The sequence below is a fragment of the Colletes latitarsis genome, chromosome 7 (assembly GCF_051014445.1).
Source record: "Colletes latitarsis isolate SP2378_abdomen chromosome 7, iyColLati1, whole genome shotgun sequence".
NCBI classification, from domain to species: Eukaryota; Metazoa; Arthropoda; class Insecta; order Hymenoptera; family Colletidae; genus Colletes; species Colletes latitarsis.
Genome location: NC_135140.1, coordinates 18,839,218 through 18,860,060, shown reverse-complemented (window position 1 = coordinate 18,860,060; position 20,843 = coordinate 18,839,218). Strand labels below are relative to the sequence as shown.

The 20,843-nt window shown below is 41.6% G+C and overlaps 2 protein-coding genes across 3 annotated transcripts; one reads left to right on the top strand and one right to left on the bottom strand.

Moving 5' to 3' along the window:
- The first annotated feature begins 1,479 nt into the window (after positions 1 to 1,479).
- Positions 1,480 to 19,849, top strand: LOC143343638 (uncharacterized). Of its 2 annotated transcripts, XM_076768729.1 has the most exons (11): positions 1,480 to 1,653; positions 15,689 to 15,762; positions 15,958 to 16,197; positions 16,456 to 17,027; positions 17,255 to 17,558; positions 17,815 to 18,319; positions 18,566 to 18,724; positions 18,812 to 18,987; positions 19,160 to 19,366; positions 19,501 to 19,524; positions 19,712 to 19,847. In XM_076768729.1, exons 3-11 carry the CDS (start codon positions 16,083 to 16,085, stop codon positions 19,789 to 19,791), a joined length of 2,142 nt encoding a protein of 713 aa, XP_076624844.1. In that variant the 5' UTR covers positions 1,480 to 1,653; positions 15,689 to 15,762; positions 15,958 to 16,082; the 3' UTR covers positions 19,792 to 19,847. The 2 variants fall into 2 exon arrangements, with proteins under 2 accessions (XP_076624844.1, XP_076624845.1); XM_076768730.1 differs by lacking the exon at positions 19,501 to 19,524 and having other exon boundaries at positions 1,481 to 1,653; positions 19,712 to 19,849.
- Positions 4,844 to 18,301, bottom strand: LOC143343551 (uncharacterized). The gene is made up of 5 exons (XM_076768533.1): positions 18,097 to 18,301; positions 17,795 to 18,053; positions 11,140 to 11,289; positions 6,270 to 6,404; positions 4,844 to 5,671 (listed from the first exon to the last, which is right to left on the bottom strand). The coding sequence occupies exons 1-4, from the start codon at positions 18,299 to 18,301 to the stop codon at positions 6,353 to 6,355; spliced, it is 666 nt and encodes a 221-aa protein (XP_076624648.1). The 3' UTR covers positions 4,844 to 5,671; positions 6,270 to 6,352.
- Positions 19,850 to 20,843: the final 994 nt, after the last annotated feature.

Genomic DNA, 20,843 nt, shown 5'->3' with positions numbered 1-20,843 from the left:
AGTCGATGGAATTTCACTTGTCGACGGTCACGACGCATTATTTTCACGAAACAATCACTATCGATCAAACGACCGCGTAAGAACAAACGAGGATATTATATTCTATTTTTGTTCATGCTATAAATATGTAGGGAAACATGGATAGGCTCTCTTTTTAGAATACAACAAAGCGGGGATTGGAAACTGTTATAATATCGATTTCGGTACTTAAAACACTCACGAACTACCGAAATAGTGTTATAACTGTTATTAGACTGTTATGTAACTGTTAACTGTTGTTATAACTGTTATCTAACTTTTGTTAGAATTAATATTTACAGAGTTACTAGCGTTATTCCTGTTGCGTGAGCTCCTCTGTCTACTCAAACAGTCACAGGTGTGAACTTAAACTTGTAAGCAGGATGCTAATTAATTCTGCAACGGTAACGAATAAATGCAACGATTTCCGAGGCACTCGAAAGGGTCACTGTACCGTGAAACAAAGGGGACAACAATAGACGAAGATATCTGGACAATAACCACTTTCTTCGAGTGAAGTTATTATAAAGGAAATCGTCATAAAAAAATGTTCATTAATTTTCTAGGATCGCTTACTTATTATTACGATTAAGCCGATAGTCACCTAAATGTCCCTAATTTTATTTATGTATACAATTAACCTATTTTTTATTCGCATTGTCTAGACATTAAAATTTCAATTAAGTTAGGAATAAAAGTCTTCATTGTCAAATAAAGCTCTGTATCTTCTAGAATATGCCCGTGATAAAGGAACTCTTTCGCAGTCACAAGCAGCAACAAAAGGCCAGCTCGCGAATCGTCTTTATTTGCAAATGGATCTCGTCGCGACGTAGCCGGAGGCAGACCCCTGCACTTTCATTTCAAATATTCTTTAGAACGTGTTTCTAATTTTAATTTGCCATTATTTCACGTCCGTAATACAATTATTTTATTTTATTTGAAAAATTAATTTCGTTAATATGTCGACATTGAATATAACGCGTCTGACCAGTAAGTTCTTTTTCTACTTGCGCTAAAGTCCAAGTCATACTCTATTGCACGCGTACTCCACGAATGTTCAAAGTCGATTTTCTCGAAAAGCAGGCCTCAAACGAAAAAAATGTTATTCTTCTTGTCCACTTATTTTTACATGTATTTTATGTATAAGTTGCTAAATAGCGGAGTAGTATCTCCCGAGAGGTTCATTATACTACCTACGTCATGTATAATAAGTTCTGTGAACAATTACATTTCTTTTCGCCGTGGGTTGATTCTGTATTGATCCATTACGAATGTTTTCCACTGTTTTTTAATGTACACGACGGGAAATAAATAAAGAATTATTATTATTCGAATAAATAAAGTTGGCTCGAGGTCCGCGAGACCGAAGGTGCAACGGGAAGGTGTTGCAAAGGTGGGTAGATGCTAGAGAGCACTCGCATTGACGTTTACGCGCGGAGAAGCGCGAGCCGGCGTGCAGGGGAATCGTGAACAAACCGGGACGCAACAGTCGCTCGCCAGACTTCGTGCTGGATCTGTCTCCAGTGGAGGTATGGTTTCGCGCGTCCGCGACACTCTGTGACTCTAACCCTCCCCAGGTACCTGTTACAGAACGTACAGCCGAGGGAAAAAGTACAGTGAACCTAGTCGCTGGGGGTGAGTGAATCCGTTGGTGTTTTCTTTCATGGCGAACATCGTGGGCCCGGGCAGCAACCCCTTCGATACGCGGATCGAAGTATCTCGGTACACGCGTACCCGCGACCCGTCGTTGATTCTCTCGTTCCACTCGGGATCTACGTGACCCCGTTTTCGTTTTAAATCATAGTCAATTGTTTTTAACGGACGACATCCTCCGTTCGCGAGCCTTTTCGTCGTTACGAGCATGGCCCGCCGCGAAAGGATCCGAACGTGTTCCGTGTACGCTCTTTTTAATTAGTCGTGCGACAGTGCCCGGTTAATTGACAGGGCCAGCGCGACGTCCCGTGATTTATCCGTGCCTCGCTTCGCACGCGTGTCCCAGGGTCTCGATTTTAATCGTCCTCGATTATCCCGCCTTGTGCGACGATCCGGCGCCGATGACACCGAACAACAAATTTTACACTATAATTTTTATTCTTTACGATCGAGCTTTTCCTCCATTCGCGTATGTTGAGATAGAAAATAACCGAGTAAATTGTAATAACAATCCTGGAGAATTTAGAAACATTCGATAGTAGACCCAGTGACGCGAGATCAATTCAAGTGCAGTAGATTTAACCCTCGGACGGCGGACCATCTTAGCGGGTCCATTTTGACCCAAATCAGAATTTTATTATTCCGCACCCCGGTACAAGGTTCCGTTGATTTTACGAGCTCGCTGTAAAATTATTGATCAAGAACCAAAGTTCCACGACTCTGAAATAAATAATTTATATCAATTTTCGTGTTATGTACGACGTGAAAGAGACCATACGTAATTTAAAAAACGATAAATAAAATCAATACCTGCATGAAAATCATTCATCAATTTGTTAATCATGGTTCATACACGCGTAATAAATAGACCTTATACAATTTATGAAGCTTGCAGCACTGCCATAGAATTAGATCTTTGTGATTATAATTTAATTTCGGTAACTACTGGTTCCATTCGAATCACTGAAAATGTATACAGTTACGAACGTGTTTGCTCGTATTATGGTACGTGCAGCGAATTTAACATACTCGATTCAGATCGACTAGAAATTTGAGGAAAAATACTGTTCGATCGACTTTAGGAAAAAGGGATTTTGAGGAAAAATACTATTCGATCGCTGTTATCTGGTAGAGTCGCAGTTAAGGACTGAAACGAAGTTTGAAAGGAAAAAGCTACCAAAACTAGTCGGTCTTTTCGTCCGTGAATCGAGTTTGACCTTTGTGATTTCGTATCGACCGGGAACTACGGTACCATTCTGTTCCAACTATAAAAGGTGCTTTAGGGACACGTGAAGGACCATCAAGTTCTTCCTCGCGTCGGTTACTAGATATAGGAAGGGCTGAAAACACGGCAGACGGAAATTAATTTAGAAAATGTAGTTACCGACGAAATTATTCTCCTTTCCTGGCAGACTTTGCGGCGGGCACGTTCGACGGTTATTAATTAAATCTAGCTCACGCTGTTGAACTTTTTGTCAATACTTTTGCCGTTAATTACGAACCGGTAGACGACTCTATTCTTACCGCTCGTTGCGAAGAGGAATCGTTGAATTTCTGGGAACGCAGTTTTCGTCAGACATCAAAGTTTTGTTTCCGCGTAAAACCGTAACCAGCTAAGTTTATACAGATTTTATACGCCCGATAATATTGTTATCGGTTACGATGAAATTTCAACGGAAATACGGCATATAGTTACACGAGACGTTTATCTGCAAGAATACGACGAGCGTAAAGATTTATGAATACCAGTTGCGTTTTCATTTATGCTATCGATGTGGTTTTATAGTCCATATTTTACGAACGTTTCCATATTATTAAATCCTAACAGATGAAAACAAACTTTTAACGTAAATTTCATTCGACCTGTGTTATTTTACTTTATCTTCCCGGGAAGTCTAAATATTTAAACACGATTTTATGTTGCGTTCGCAACACGGGAATAAGAATTTGTATAAATAGTTTATCGAATCGGAATAACGGAGAAACTTTAATAAGTTCCCTCGGATGTTTGCGCGACGACTTATTAAAGTCTTTCGAAACTGTTGGAATCCTGAAGACTTGTTTATACGAGTCCATTCAAAGTTCCCGAGAATTCTTAATTTGAAAGTCTTTTATGTCGGAGGACATTGTCTGGGTTCGTACAGTCGGGCATTTTAAATGTTTCTTTGAATCGTCTCCGTAACCCTTTCTCGTTTGTCCAAGTTTCGCTGAAGAATGTCAAACTACAGTTGAAAATTTATTTATTAATCGCGTTCCGACAATTTTTCATCATTCGCCCACGTTCGTACAATTCTTGCCAATTTCAAGCTCAACATTTAGGTTAATAACAGCTATGCCTCGCTATTATTCCCATAAATGTATTTTTAACTTTATTTCTGTACATCGTACTTGCATTAAAAGTAACGAAACATGGAAAATTTGATTGGATTTTGGAGTTTTCATATACAAGGTGTTCGGTCACCCCTGGGAAAAATTTTAATGGGAGATTCTAGAGGTCAAAATAAGACAAAAATCAAGAATAACAATTTGTTGATGGTGGCTTCGTTAAGAAGTTATTAACGTTTAAAGTTCCGACAATACTGAATTTTTTTTCTCGAAACTGGATAGGATTTCGGGGGTATATCTATTCATCAGAAATGATTATAATCGATCCTTGCAATCGGAAATAATTTTTTTAGAACGATTTGAAAAATTTTTTAATTTAATTGTCAATAACATCTTAACCAAGCCTCCATCATCAAATTGGTATTCTTGATTTTCGTCTTATTTTGGCCTCTAGAATCCCCCATTAAAATTTTTCCCAGTGGTGGCCGAACACCCTGTATATTCAAGGAATAAATTTGAAAGGATTTGCAGAATGGTGGAATTTGAGAAACACTGCTCTACGATGTAAAAGAGACTCGTCGTTGCAAGTCCTAATTATAATTCATAAGTGCTTCTTTGTGTACTTTCTTTTAATTAAAAATCCTCTTCAGTTTATACTGTATGTAGTAAAAATTACTATTAAAATTAAATTAATATTAATCTTATACTAATTTTTAATGTACATATCAGCATTACCAAAATCACGAGGTCGCTACGTTCGATGCTTCTGCAGGCAAAAAAAAAAAGATATATCGTTGTTAATTTGCGCCGTCACGTCGAGTATTAATTGCCCCTTAATAATCTCGCCAATAATTTCCAGCCCCAGATACGATTTCCTTCCAAACCGTTCGAGATATCGAATCCGAGCAACCTCTCGCGCGAGATGTAATTTCCCGGATAGATCAACTCCGGGGCGTTCGGTCTGGTATCGACTACCGTTACCCGTCGAAGACAACCGTCGAACATGCTACAGCAAAATTCATTGTACTTCGAGCGAACGTGGTTTTACTTTTACCGTCGCTCTCACGTTCGGGCCCCCGGCGAAGGAGGTGGGGGGTTGTCATAATCTCCGATCGAAGAAATTCTCTGTTAGTCCGTACGTCTGGACGACTGTACCGTATTCCTATGCTTTGCACAGTAGGGGGCGCGACATATGTGTAAAGAGGGATCTGTGATTTAAGGGGCCACAAGATTTCTTTACTAATATCTTTGGTATTTTCACCGATACCAACAAACGTGTTTCGAAACTAAGAATACTGTTTTCCTTTTTTATCCAAGTCTCGAAAGTCGTCGTCATCTTTTTGATTGACAAATCGTCGCCAAATTCTTCCGATGCAGACCACACTGTGCGTCATCCTGTTCTGTTCGTACGCGTGTCCCGTTTTCGCGTCCGCTCGGGCAGCAAGGAAGACGGCTCGAGCATCGCTGCGGTTCCGTTATCCGCCACGCGGTAAATACACGTCCCCGCCGTCCTGCTCGTTTTGCCGCCGATGAAAATAAACAATGTATGCCCCGACCGAACGTACGTTACCGATACCACGCAACACCGATGCTGAAAGTCGCCACGCTCGATCCTCCGCGTCGTTCTTTCCTCGGTACGGATCGGTGCCCCATCGAATCTCAAATAAAACGAAGGCTGAAAACAAAATTTCATTAAAAATATATCGTACAAATGATATTTACTTATCAGAATATTTTACTTTCTCTAAAAGACAGATTTTCTATCTTCGTGGGAAACAGACGCACTCCGGGTGATCGCGTTGAAGGAAACGTTCGGCAAATAAATATAAAATGTACCCGGCGTACGTAAGCGCGTAAAAGTCGAGAATGCAGTTAGAAATGCTGTTATTAAAACCTAACCTCGATGTTTAATGGGTTCGGAAGTTTTGCTTCAAGACTTGTTTTTTAATCTGAACTTCGTCAACCTGTTTACATTTCTTCGTGCGAACCGGTATCGACCGCTACGGTCACTTAACCGGGTACAGGCACAGAGTTCACCGTCGCGGTAGAAAGTTTTTGGGTCGATTCTCTCAGTGTCTTTTATTTATAAAGGATCATAATAAAGGCTGATGTATTTCAGTGGGACGGGTATATTGGGAAACTTCGTAAAATCAATCGGTAGGCCGTTCTAAAGTGTACGCGTCGGAAAAGAGAGACGCAGCTTCGCGAGGAACTTCGAACTTCCGTTAACGACGAAAGTACATAGCAACGTTTTCGAGGATAACTGTACTTACTGTCGCGGCGCACAGCATCTCGTACGGGGGGAGGGGGGCGGATATTCTTGAATACAATTGAAGCGTCTCCAAGTATCTCGGAATTATTCATTCTGTCTCCGTTCGCAACTCCATACTGAATTTTTTCCATTCGACCTAAAAAATAGACAAAGAATTGTTATAGAAAGAAATTGGTAATTGGTAATAAAAGTTTCGAGAACCTACACCGATATTATAACAGTTTCCACGTGGCAAATACTGAACTTTCTCGAAAACTATTATAAAAATAGATATTAAGAAAATCAATATACGTTGTAATATTGGTGACAGAAGATGGTTGAGGACTGTTATAGGTAATATATATAAATCCGGGGGTGAAGTTTAGCGTTAGCCCCGGTTGCTTTCACGCGCGGAAACTACCCCCGAGCAGCTATGCAAATCGTCGCAACGACCATGTCCAGACGTTCGTAAACGCTATCCGCGCGACAGCTGCGTCGAAAACTAGGGGCATCAAACGTGCAATCATCGGGGTGCGCATCGGCGTGCCTCGTACCTGCATAATGCGCACTCGAAAGCCCTGCACGCAGCTTCTTGCATCGCTCGAAGGGGTGCAACGCGTCGTTACGGGCGAGAAAACCGTGACGAAACGGAAACAAGGGTTGGGGTGGGGTTGAATTAGGCGTCGAGTTGTGCAACGGGTACGAAACGAGATTCGAATCGATCGTGAAATCTGTTCCGACATCGCGGTCCCCCGCGCAGTCTCCGGCGAATTGAAAAGAAAAAGCGTCCTGATCTAACGTCATCGCCGGGTATAGAAACGACCGTGACGGGCTGCAAACAAATCCACGGGAACGCGCGATACGATAGACGTTTTACGAGTCTCCGTGGAGACTGTCTCAAGGATAAGCCAATCGTTAACTACGGTTAGAGAGACGAACGACGATTTCCAGAACTGGAGGAGGGGGTGCATTTGTGCACCGGGAGGCGCTCGAGGCTTAATGTTGAAACTATTGCCCAAAGACAGGGATATAGATAATGTTTAGAACATTGAGAAGTTGGGCCACTGGGTTTCGAGTTTGATTTAGTAGGGGATGAAACTGTCGAGGAGGCGTTCCTTTTATTTGGAGTTACTTTAGACGCTATGATTTAAGTGTGAAATGGCGATGAGACTTTGTTTGGGGTGTTTGAAGCCTGCCATGTTTGTTTCGCGTATTGACTAAGAGCTTTTTCTAAAGTTTACGCTTGAATTTAGAAACCATATAGATCACTGTGAGAAGCAATCTGTTTGGAACAGATAGCAAGGCGAGGTAGCATAATTACAAATTCCCTTTGGGGTATTTGAAGCCTATCATTGATGTTTGTCGAGTCTGCTAGAGTGCAGACTCTGTTTGGGTTGTTGACTAAAAGCTATTTTAGCTACAGTAGAGTTCCGATTACCCGGCACCCGGTTATCCGGAATGTCCGAATTTTTGTCCATGAAATTTTTTGGCGAAAACAAAAAATTTCAAATCGTTCTGAAAAAATTATTTTCAGTTGCAGGGGTCAAGTACAATCATTTTTGGTGATTAGACATACCCTCGAATTCCTACGCATTTTCGAGAAAAAAATTCCTTACCGAAAATATAATGTATACCGGATATGTAATTGGAATTGTATTATACTACGTCTGAACTTGATTGTAGAAACTAATTGATTATATGATTGTTGAGTAAATCTCTGTCGAGTGGTGTTACACCTATTGCACTTCAGTTTTATAACGGTGTTGACAATTGTGAAGGCTCGTTAGTTCGAACGTGTTAAGAAGAGAAAATAATAGGTACGGATTCTGTCTGTTCACGGTGTTTAAAGCTTGCTGTGAATTGCACGTTGAGAATAGAGCGTAGACTCTATTTAAAGCGTTAATTAAGAGTCATTGTAGTCATTACACTTGAACTTTACAACGACGTTAATAACTGTTCAAGGTGATTAGCTTGAACGAGTTAGCGAGAGAAAGTAGCATAGGTGTAGATTCGGTTAAAGGCGTTCAGGTCTTGCTGTTAATGTTGTTTATCGAGAATAGGATACGTACTCTATCTAATGTGTCGATTGAAATTTATTTTAGCCATTACATTTGATGTTTAAATTGACGTTTGTAATTGTGATAGGCATCAGTGGCTTAGTAAGAGAATATTATTTTTAACTCTGTTTCAATAACTAAGGTTCGTTCTTTTTCAATATTAATTGAAGATTGTACTCTCTGTTCGCCAAGTATCGAACACGAATTTTATTTCGATCAGATGATCGTTAAAGCTATCGTCTTCTGCGCTTAATGAAGCAAAGTAGAAAATTTTTTTCCCGAACTATGTTATATAACCCGGCTCCCTAGCTCCACTTTTAAAACTTGTTTGCGATTCTTACGACTTACTTTATTTTTGTTACGTGCTAAGGGGAAGTTTTAAGTGCTCTAACCATCGGAGTGGACTCGTGTTTCATACGTTCGCAAGGCTCGTTGCGCGCAGCAAAGAAAATGTGAAATCGTTAGGATTTCCGGTGGAGTTTCTTGCGCCTTATCTTGAAAACGTGTAAAATGTTGCATATTTTTTATCGAGGGTTCAACGAAGACCAGTCAGTCGACAAAAATTGATTAAACAAATAAGTTTAGCTACTTTTTGATTCCAGTTAATTTTGTTTAGAGGACCGTTACGAAAATTTGTGTCAATTTTTGCGAAATCCTAATCACGGTAACGGTAATCTGACCAACATCAAAGTCTCTAGGGTCAACAGCGTACACGTTGACGAACCGTATGCATGGTGGGCCTTCCTCTTCCACGACTTCATTAACCCAATTCTCGAGGTTGTCGTCGTGTTAGGCCAATGCGTGGGCGGAAGGACACGCACGATGTTTCTCACACAAGGGTTTGTTTCGTGCAGGTACTAGACGCGCGGGCTCAACCCTAGTTTTCTAATTTTTCATTCACAAGTGTCTCGTTAATAGCGTCACTGCGGGGGCGTCGCGAGGCCTCCGATGAATTAGCCATTTTCGAATTATTTTTCCAGTTCTTCTTCGTTTTCTTTTTACCCCCTTTTGCTAGTTGGGTCTAACTAGATAATTAACACTCAGCGAAATTTCCCACGATTCCCACGGTTATTTATTATGGATCATTTCTGTGACAAACATGATTCGAAATTTATTATCAGCTGCGTGCGCATTTATTCCAGCCGGGAACCACCATCGCATTATTGTATTAGCGTCCCTGCTCCCCGAAGCGTATTAAATCAGGACTTAAATCCCTATGTATTTTCCCATCACGAAGTAATTTACAGTAACAACGAGTTAAGTTGAAAAAAATAAACGTGTCAATTCCCACGCATTAAAGTTTCACATTTTTTCTTTTTTTAATATACGCTTCCGTTTGTTTTCTCGTTCGTCTACACAGTTATAAATGTCCGTTCTTGGCAAAACCGTCACAATTTAACTGCTCGTCTAATTTGTAGCATGGCTCGTTAAATAAACGTGTTCTTATTTTGATGTCTAATAGTAATGGTCGCCAATTTCCATTTTCTATGTCGGCTGAAGGCTCGATCTAGATTTTCATGCTCGCGGGAAGCCGTTATGTGTTCGTAACGATGTCCTGAGGGAACGATCGCGTTTAATCAGAGTGGCATCAAACGTAAGGATAGATTTCAAGGTGTGCAGAGCGGACGTTGACGTAATCGGCAACCTGTTCTCGATGACGTAAGGAACTAGTCGTACGGAGGACATCCAGACGCCGTAACCAGAGAAAAATCCTTGTCTGTGTATCCATTTCTAAAAAAGTAGTCGTTTTGTCATTGCCACCTCCCATTTCGCTCGTTTACTCTCAGATCGACGTCGCATATATTCGAAACCGTATCGGTAATATTCCATAGAAAATAGTTCCCTCGCGAACTGTCTGTTTACTCGGTTGAAATATGGGAGTGCACCGTCATGCATAAACCATGTGTGATCTTCAACGTCAAGAGTGACTCCTTTCAATAGGTCATCCGTGCGATTACTCAAGAAATTCGCGTAAGATTGACCTATTAATCTCCCAAGTTCGATTATCCTTGACCATACGTTTACACTCAACTGTTGTTGATATCTTGATCGAAAGCAATTAATTATAATTGATTATGCTCGGTGAATATCGGTAAGCTTACGTTTGGTTCAAAGGTATTTTGTTCACTTCCTATTAAAATCAGCAGCTGAACGCTGCTGGGCTACAAAAACAACTAACTTGGGATCAAGGTCAAATGGGACGTATGTTTATGTGAACTTCATTCATTGTTTTTGCGCCCTCGATCCAAAGCTCAAGTGGCTCACACATGTTACGGTTACGCTGCGTATACAAAGATAAATTTTGTGCGTAAGCTCGTTTGGTTAAGAATATACCATCGTTCGTTTTCAATACAAGCAGAAACATAAAACTATGTTTAACTATGTTTGACTACGTGGATTCTCGACTTACAAATCTCGTTGCAAAGTACTGTTAAAAATGCAGTTGTAGAAACAAACCTCGACCAAGGACGCCCAGAGTATCGAGTACGAAGGAAAGCATAAATTAATCGAAGACGCTAGGTAACGTTTTCTGAGATTGAAGCCCAGCCTTCTCGTACCTATGGAAATTGCTTCGAATCAATTACTCGAGAGGCGTTAAAAGTTGTCGTGCTAAAGCTAAAAATAGACCGGGGCGGTAAAGTTCCCAAACAGCGACGTTTCAATCGCGCTGTATTTGTTGCACGCGCGTAGTAATCGCGATCACGACTTCCGTTCTCCGCGACGCGGGACCAGCTAACCATTAAATGAATCTCGTCGGGCTTAAAAGGCAATGTTCGCACGTAACTATTTATAGATAGAGCGCGAGCGATGGAAAAGAAAGCGGGCGTGAATTACAGTGTGAACAATTTGCACGCAGGATGACTTCCGTGGCCCGTAGCTAGTGGCTCCCCGACAGTTTTTTTAATTAGATTCGTTAGCCATGCACGCTCCAAGGACTCTGCTCGACACCTGCTCGACTCCTCCATCGGCTGCGTCGCGAGACACCTACAAAAATATAATTCATGTTAAATATTGTTCCGAGGCAACAGTCTCAAATAGTAGCATCGATTCTGAGGACAACCCGAGAGACAGGCCAGACTTTATAAAGTTAACGGATGAACGTTTGCTTGTTAAATTTCTGTGTGGATAAGATTTTCGTCCCCGTCCTTGGTCGACGGGAAGAAACAGCAACGGTCAGCGAGACATTTGGCACAGAGATTTATCAGGCTCGTTGCATCAAGTTGATTACGCGGCGACGTAATTGTCACGAGAGGAATCAAAGGATGACGGCATGCCTGGTCACCTAGCTCACGCTTATTCCGTCGTACCTCCTACACGGTGCTTCATAATTAAACGTCCGCCCGTTTCGTTCAATCGTCATCCACCCTCGCGGATGTTCCGAGCGGTCAGCAGCCGTCTTCGTAGCGACCTTAATGCCTTCGAGAAGGAAACGCGAATTACCGTCAACGGCCGCGCGGTTTTAACGATTCCGGTTCCCACTGCTCCCGGAGCCTCTCAAGCACCGACCCCTTAGCTACAGCTATAGTGGACGGACATTTTTTGCCCCGGAGCTTGTTCTCCGTTAATACCTTTTCCTGGCTGTTATTAAGGGCAGTTTCCGGTCACGTTAATCGAGAAACGCATCATCCTTATAAATTTTTCTGAAAAATACATTCTTGGGCTATATTCTGCCCAAATAATTACGAATTAAAAATTCATTTATTCCTTAAGAGCGACGTATTAATTCCTAAAATTGTCGTTGACTTGCTATCGATTTTATAAAATTAGAGTTCCTTAATAATTTCGCTTTATGAAAAGAGGTCGCGAGTAAAAATGGTTCAAGAAGCGCCGGGCCACAATACACTTAATTTTAAATAAGTTTGCTCGTCGATAATCTCGAAACTATAAACTTAATATTATGAAATCTATACTAAACGCGACTTCGATCAGCCCCCCTTTATTTACAAATCTTAGAAACGTTTTAAAATGTTCCCGCTATTTTTTACCGTATTCCTGTATGCTATTGCTCGTTACAAACTGGAATAATTGTACGGGAATTCGCGTAAATTAAAGTCGGCTTTCTGCTCGTTACAGCTGTGTTCTCGTTATTACATAGTTCGTCTTAATATAGGTTACGTATTAGTATCTAACGAGTACATCTTAGGTACTTACTAATACTGTACAGTCAGGTTAGGTATTAGTACCTAACCTAACCTAGTCGTAGTTTCTTTTATTGACGTTAGATATTAGTAGTAACCTAACCTACCCTACCAATGATCCAATTAAAATTAAAAAAATATGGAAGCGATATTATCTTCGAGTTTCAAAAGGGCGATAATAAAATAGCAATGCCTCTTTTGAAGTCACTTTAGTGCTCCGAACTTCTACGAAAGAATAAATAAAAGACGATAGATGTCGTGCACGTAGCAGGAAGAAGTAGCGAACAGCAACTTCCTGCGTTTGTATAGGATCGATAAAGTATATAGCGCGTAAATAAGAAAAAGAATTATGCCATGCTCGATGTACCGTTCGAAACTCCTCTTTTGACACTTTTATTACATTATGTTCGAAGGTCCTAATCATGAAAATTCAGTATCATAGATTAGATCCAAGTTTCCCTATTCGATTTTAAAATAATGTATAGTTTGAAGGGAGGGAGAAGACTACAAGTTTCTATTGGATATCTAGTGAAAAGTTCTCTCAAAACCGAGTTCTTAGGCGATCTGTCTCAGACGGTTTCCAAAATGCACGACAATGTACGGAAAATTGATGAGCGCGCATTATGAATGAGCGGTTCGATTGTTACATATGCAACCGATGAATCCGCGCCTAAGAACGAGGCGTTAAATGTTCGACAGGAATGAATTATTCACGCGTTATCGAGCAGCTCGTTAGACAATTCACGGAGAGGAGACGCGAATGAAATATTACCGGGACTGTCGCGTCGTTTTGTCGGGCAGAATTCGCTTTTATATCCAACCGCGCTCGATTATTAAACTGCGCGAAGCTAGAGGCTATTTTCACTCTTTTTCTCGCTCGTCCATGGGGATGTACGATTGTTGTATCCCTATGTGCGACATTAAGCTGAATTTACACTATTTTACACGACGATCGAGACTATCGTCTGCCTCTGGGGACGCTCAGAAATTGTTAAATTGACCAAAGTGAGGCAGTCAAGGATTCTGCTAATATTATTAATAAAATAAACATACGCCTAATGGCCGTCGAAGTGTTAAAAGAGATTATCTGACAGAACGAGGATGGAATCTAATTCTGTACAACTGGAGTGCTATTGTTAAATATTCAAATTAAATAAAATTCGAATATCGATGGAGTTTCAATAACCACTAGCATAAAAGAGTTTAACAAAAATTCCAGTGCACTTTGTTCGAGTACTCGATCGTAATGCTGTCCTTCGTAATGTTTTAAATGGGACTCTGGTGCTCGATTAACTTTCCTGCGATACCGATCCATCGAATTAACACAGATTTCCAGCGGAGAGATCACCGACGTATCGTCGACTCTAACACAGATATTCACTTAACGAATCATCGTTATCCTTCCTACGCTTAACAGTTTCGAGGAGTATCGTCGATTCGAAGTGGTCGGGCGTCGAAGACGACGAGTCTGTGCGCTCCAGTTTGCTTTGTCACGATTCCGAGACGTAGTACGCTTTTCGATTATCTCGCAATCGGCCATCGAGTATGGAATAAACGCGCCAGAGGCTGCAGCCGACGGGTGCGTGCGCTGGAATGGCAACCCTAACTGGGTTAACGACAGGTCACGGAAGCCTCGAATGTTTTCGCTCGACGCGATGTAGAACCGCCTATCGTATTTTCTGTACGCGCGCAAAACGTGCACCGTGAAATTTCCAGGCTGTTGCCCGTCGAATTCACGATCTTGATAAGAATAAAAATTGCTCGATCGAACAAACCGTTCCGTGTACCGATCATAATCGTCGTTAGGTCGTTCTGCAGGCAATAAAACTGCCCGGCGATGTACGCTCCGATATAAATACTATTACGCATATAAAGTGAAACGCATCAACGCGATGGAATATTTCAACTATCGTATAATTAATTACATTAATTTACAACGCAACAATTAAATCGTGAGCCTATTTTTGTAAACCAAGAAAGGACGAAACGTATCCCACAATTTTTGAATGTTTAAAATTGCCCGCCGTTTTCCACGCGACGCACGATATTAGAACGGAGCACGATCGTCGAGATTACGTCGTCGACAATTTAACCGAGGGAACTTAACAAGTTGTAAACGCGAACGCGCGGTAGTTGGCCAATCTTGTGTGTGGCTGTTTGATATTGCACCCTCATCCCCTTAGAGCAGACTCAACGCTCGAACACGAGGGGTTGGGGTCACATTAAGCACGTATGAAACACTCGAGCCACTTGTGCCTGCAGATACATTTCTCCGATCTTCCTTGTGAAATTACGCTGAATCAGTCGTAACGTAATTTCTAAAAGAAAACGCTTCTTATGGTCGACGAAAAGTCAAGATGCCTTTCAGGGAAATAAACTTCCTTCAGGTTGCGAAACTTTTCACAAATTAAACCGTAAATACTTTAAGAAGAAGCTTGTCTACCGAAGATGAGTGTGCTCGACAATTGCAAAGTAAATTGAACTAGTCGTAAAGAGTCTACCATATTTAACAATATTTTCTATGGAAGTAATTTGCAATCTCTATGAGATTATCAAATTAACGAGGACTTTAATCAACCTCGAAACTTGTCACGAATAAATTGCTCTAATTAATCGTGTGCAACTAATTCCGATATTAAAATATTAATCGCGAAATGGGACCATTAATAGTCAGAGGCTCAAAGTGGGCAAAATCTGGTTTATCCGCGAGACCATTTGGCGCAAATAATTTAACGCGATAGACGCAGTATGGTCCGTGGATTTATGACAAATTGATGTGCATCTGCGCCATGTATGTCTCCCGAGTGCATCGGATTGCTCGCGAATGCAATATGATAGATCGATTCGGTGACACTTGCACATCCTTCCTACGTTCCTATTTACCTTGGCATAAATTCTCGGGGTCGTGAGATTCCTAGAACTTAATGAACCCCTATTTGAAAATGACGACCGTCTCCAACAGGGCAATGACGAACGACCGTGTCATTCTTCGAAATTAGAGAGAAAATTGCACTCGTTTCTCTACGGGAAACGAATATTCACGGTAAAATGGAGGACGGGGCAATTTGTCACGACAAAACGAATTTTTTATCAGAACTATTCTTAGAAATAGCAGGAACTATCGTACGTTCGCCTCGGAATAATGTAAACAAAACCCACGTGATCGCGTAAGAAACTCGTTGGTCCCGTTAAATACTACCTACTTTCCTCGTTTATTTATTAATATACGATTCTTCTACTTGCAGCGTCCGGAATTAGAAAAACAGCAGGAAGTCGATAGTTATAACGGACTGTGTGTACCTATCTCAACGCGGATGGAGTGAGTCGAGTTTTAAATCAATAATAATTATCCCTCGCACATTTTCAAGTTATCACGATAATTTGTATAATTGTGCTATCGTTAGAAGAAATGAAAAACTGTGAGGCTATTCACTTTTTGGAAATCACTTGGCGTACCAAAATTGGATTAAAATTAAAATTACGACAAAAACGCTTGGTTGTGTGTTGGATGTAGGTAGAAGTAGAGCAAAATGGTGGAGATAGGAGGAGGACCATTGGTGTAATAGACGACCGTAGGTCGTCCGTAATTCCTGGATCATCCGTACCCGCCTTCGATAAAGACTTCCCGATATATTCAAGATGACGATAACGGCGTCCACCGAGAAGATGGAGACGACGAAGGACTTGCCGAGAAAGAAGTTTATCAATACTAATCTCCTATCGTTGAAGCTCTTATTATTCCTCTTTTTCGGAGGTACGTGTACATCTTCGAACGCGATACAATAGTACAATACTTATCCGGTTCAAAAGGTGAAACGAATCGACTTCTTGCAAACTCTATTCTCAAGCGACTTTTTGCTCTCCGATAATATCATAATTTCCGGTCCTTTCTTGTTACAGTCGTTTAAGAATTCCTTCATGCACTATGAATTCTTACAACTACAGTTATTGTACGAGAGTTATAATTCACGATTTAAACTTCGCTTAAAGTATTTACGGTTTATTGACGCAGGAATGGGCTGCCTCTTCCCGTTTCTACCACTGCACATGATGGAAATGGGCCTGAGCATCGACCAGATACGAATGATCTCGATGATCTCGCCGGCGGTGGCCATATTGGGACCCTTGATCGCTGGACCGATCGCGGACAAGCTGGCCGGCCATCAGGGACGAAACGACAAGTCGTCGACGGGTCGTTACCTCAGGGTGATGATCGCCATCGCCTGCGTTTTGTCCGCCATTTTCTATGCTTTCCTACTAATAATACCGGCCGTCGATCGCGTCGAGCACCCGAGGGAACGGAAACCACGTCTCCAGTTCAACTGCGATCAAATAGGCGCGGTCGTGTTGCAAGAGAGATGCAAGGATCGCGGAACGTGTCACAGATGGTCCGACGAGACCAGGGTCGGACCCTTGCTTCTCAAGGGTTGCAACTACGCTTGCCATCCCGTAGGGTCCAAACTATGGCGAACAGAGGATTCGGGGGGTTCCCTCGCCTTTGGGACCACCGATTCCGATATCGGTGTTTTCGATGGCAGCGGAGACTCCACGGTTATTCCTCTCGAGAGCGAAATGTACGCGCAGGTGAATATCCAGGCCAACTCGGCGCGCCATCAGAGTTTTAGAGGTCCCTAAGGGGTCGAGGGAACGTTCGGAGGGGGAGGCTTGAAAAGTTGCGGGCGTCGATAGGCTCCTAAAAGTTTAAACAATTTGTTACTCGACTACCATGGATTTAGAAATTATTTACTACTGTAGATGGTCGCGTACAGAGACCCGATAGGATCTAGTATGCGATATTGAACATTTTTCAGGAACCAGAGGATACCAGGAAGATGCAAAGATTCGCGATGGATGAGAACGAACCGCCACACCTGTGCTTCAAAGAGGGTGATAACGTAGTGTGTCACGTCTACACAGAGTACTCGGGCACATTGGCCGTAAACGCCACCCTGGGACAGGCTTTAAACAACAACGGCAGCGACCGAGAATGGTGTGTATACCCCGTGGTCGAGTACTTTACTTGTCGAATACCCCCAGAACTGAAAGCCAGAATGGCAGATGTCTATCAGACCTGCTCCATCGAATGCGACTTGGTTGATCCGTACACTCTTCCAGGTAATATTATACATGTGTATATATCTATATTTATAAATTCCACTCCATTCTTCTTCTCTTCTCATCTATCCACTTTAACTTACTTCAATTCTGAACGATAAACGTCCTTCTTCTATTGCTTTCTTCCTCATCTATCGCTCTTAATCACCTAACTATTCCTACCATTTATTCTTTCCGTTTTTAACATTATCAGTAAATTGATCTTGCAAGTTAGTGTACCTTGAAGCTCCGCTTACCTCAGCAACTTTGTTTCCAGACAGCGTTCTCGTAGAGAGCCAGTGTCAGGAAGCGGACGAGGACTGGTCGCATCTGGTGTTCTGGACGTACTTGGCCATTCGATCAGCCGCTGATATATTCCCAACGACAGCCGTGGCTTTGATCGACGCTGCTGTGGTGATAGCCACCAGGGAAACTTCCTGTGGACGCGGTGACGTGGGTCGTCAGCTGGCCTTTGGTTCTCTTGGCTTCGCCATCTTCGGCCCTCTGACTGGCTACCTGTGCACATTGATAGATAACTTGAATTCCTTCTACTATCTGCCAATCGGTTTGCACGCCGGTTTTATGCTCCTGGCGGCTCTGGTCGCCCTCTGCGCCAATGGGATGCCTCTAAGTCCGCCGGAATGGTGGTGGCACACCAGAAGCGGCATGCTAGCGCTTCCCATGAGCGCCATCAAGAGATACGGCAGCGAAACTGCCGCTTTGGTGATCGTCCTGATAGTCATGGGAACCTTCTGGAGCGCCATGGACAGCTATCTCCCATTGTAAGAGTCCTTCTTTGATTATATGCCTCTGCGAGTCCAGGATCCAATCTAATTTCTCAGCTCGTTACCGTCATTCTATTGGAAAACTACCAGAACACATTACATTTGCAGTACTTTAGGTCATCCCACAAGTAAAAATTACACGATTTCGACGAATAATTTTTCAGTTGTACATCAATACTTGACTTGATATTGAAAGGAATGGGTGTCCTGTTCGTTGATCTTAATTTTCATTGTTCCGCTTAGACACTTGCAGAAATTGGGAGGTAACGAGCTTCCTATTGGCGTGGCCATGACCGTGGGTGCGGTCCCAGCATTCCTATTCCTCTGGAAATCCGAACATCTCGTCGATTATTGTGGTCACAGTAATCTCCTTATTACTGCCTTCACTGTGTATATTATTAGGTAGGTAAGTTATATTATTGTTACGCGAAGATTGAAGATTCCGTTCCTGATGATGTCTTTTACGACTCTTGACACTGACGTTTCCAGGTTTACTGGCCTGAGTCTCGTCGCGGGAGCTTGGTGGTCCTTAATTTCCGAGGCTCTTGAGGTCTTCACTCTAGGGATTATGTGGGTCACTGCCATTCTTTATCTCAGACACTTGGTCCCGCGTCACTTGACCGTGACTGCTCAAGCGCTACCTGTGATTGCGCACTTCTGCGTCGGTATGCATCCCAAATAAAGAGATTGCATCTAAATTTTTTTTTTCTAGAAATTTAGAAAAAGAAGTAAAACGTTATTCATGATAATATTTAACATTTAATTTTTGAACTTCTGCGTAGAGAGTGTTTTCGAAATGCGTGTAAATACTTAACGAATGTTTTTAATTTTACACAGGTCGATGTATCGGAGCCATGATCGGTGCTTACATAAATGTCGACGACACTGACATCGTCGACTCGTTGCGATTCGTTTATCGTTGCATGGCAGTCGCGGCCGCGGGAGTATCTGCCTTGTATTTCGTCTTATATCACGGCCTATTGAAGCCACGGTGTCATGCACACACTATACAGGGTCCACGGCAACCACCCACCGTTGTGCAAGGTAAGAAAGTGCGTCTATAAAGTAAATCATCGAGTTACGTAACTTTTCCAACAAATTTCTATACCATTTAAATCAAGAACTTATCAAATATTCAGCCTACCTGTAACTAACATAAACCCTATTTCAAACGCAAGCTGCTATTAAGGAGTACGAACTGAGTGAGTATTCTAAAACCGTTTTTGACAAACAATTGTTCTTCGCGGAAGAAACCAAATTCGTTTGCTCTCCAATAATTTATTTATTCTCCATTATCCTTACATTATATTACATTTTTCTTTTGTCATTAGCCTGTTTTTACGTTTTTGCATTGTTCTTTTAATACCCTCTGTTTTCTTTTGTGCACAGCGATGAACGGAAACGGGAATTACACGCCGCTCAGGGTCTACCACAACGGAATGGGCAGGAAAGGTCAATTCCGCTATTGAAGATTAGGAGAAAGGTCAATTCTATTATCGAAGATTAGGAAAGAAAAAGAGACGGATCGTTGAACGACAGTTTAAATGTCACGTTACGGTGCTAGCGATTAGGATGTCGCTGTTGTTGCGATTTGAAAGAAAAAGAAAAGAAAAAAAAATATTGTTACGCGAACACGCTGTAAAATTTCCAATGGCGCCTTTAGCGTTAACTTCTACAATTTCCACTGGCGTCGACGACTGTCGAATCTTTGATACTATCATCATTTCTTCGTACAAACAGTCACTAAGGATTTATTTTGCTCAGGTGTACTTTAAAGCGTCGTCACGAGCTTCTACATTTACCAGTACCGAAATGAGATTACGAACCAAGAAGGTGGAAGTACTCGAATTTCGAACCAAGCTCACGCAAATTTTTTTTAATTATTCTTAATCGTCTCGAAGCGACCGTCGTAGTTGTAGATGTCGATCATTAATGATAATAAAATGACTGATCACAAGCAAACGTCTATTATAAGTATACGAATATTGATAGAAATCAACGACGACAACGTAGACATTGGTCAATTTTTAACTTGTCTGGCGAAGAGAAATTTTTTAATACACTATTGTTTACCCTGGAGACTATATTACTATTATTTTTCAAACAGATATTTCGTTGGAGCATTTTTTGCTTTTACTAACATAAAATCAGTCAACTCCTAATTTCTGCTTATTTTTCCCCAACTTTACCATTATCTCTAGAATAAATAATCGTGCACTTTGGATTCCTCAAGGTCTGTAAAAAAATTTCGTCACCAGTCAGGTCTAAAGTTGAGTAATCTTTACCACAGTTCTTTGCTACTTTATTTATTTCGTTTGTACAAGATGATTCGAATATTCAAACATTTGCGTTCTTAGATGTTGTACTTTCAGATACTCCTCCATGAGAAAATAAAAAAAAAAACTAGAGACAATGAGTGGCAAAGAATCGAAGATCTTTGCTTGGCTCATTATTCCTGAGTACTTGTACCTATGTTTGTAACGATAGTAACGTTGTACTACACGATCACTACAGCGATTCT

Bases quoted from the DNA above. Each gene is read 5' to 3' on its own strand.
- LOC143343551 (XM_076768533.1), bottom strand. From the start codon at position 18,301: ATGGCGCTCCAGAAGGTTCCCATGACTATCAGGACGATCACCAAAGCG. The intron at 18,054-18,096 runs GCAGATAGTAGA...CAATGTGCACAG, and splicing joins ACCGGCGTGCAAACCGATTG to GTAGCCAGTCAGAGGGCCGA. The intron at 11,290-17,794 runs GTAAGCGGAGCT...ATATTTTTGTAG, and splicing joins CTGGAAACAAAGTTGCTGAG to GTGTCTCGCGACGCAGCCGA.
- LOC143343638 (XM_076768729.1), top strand. From the start codon at position 16,083: ATGACGATAACGGCGTCCACCGAGAAGATGGAGACGACGAAGGACTTG. The intron at 17,028-17,254 runs GTGAATATCCAG...AACATTTTTCAG, and splicing joins AGAGCGAAATGTACGCGCAG to GAACCAGAGGATACCAGGAA. The intron at 18,320-18,565 runs GTAAGAGTCCTT...TGTTCCGCTTAG, and splicing joins ATGGACAGCTATCTCCCATT to ACACTTGCAGAAATTGGGAG.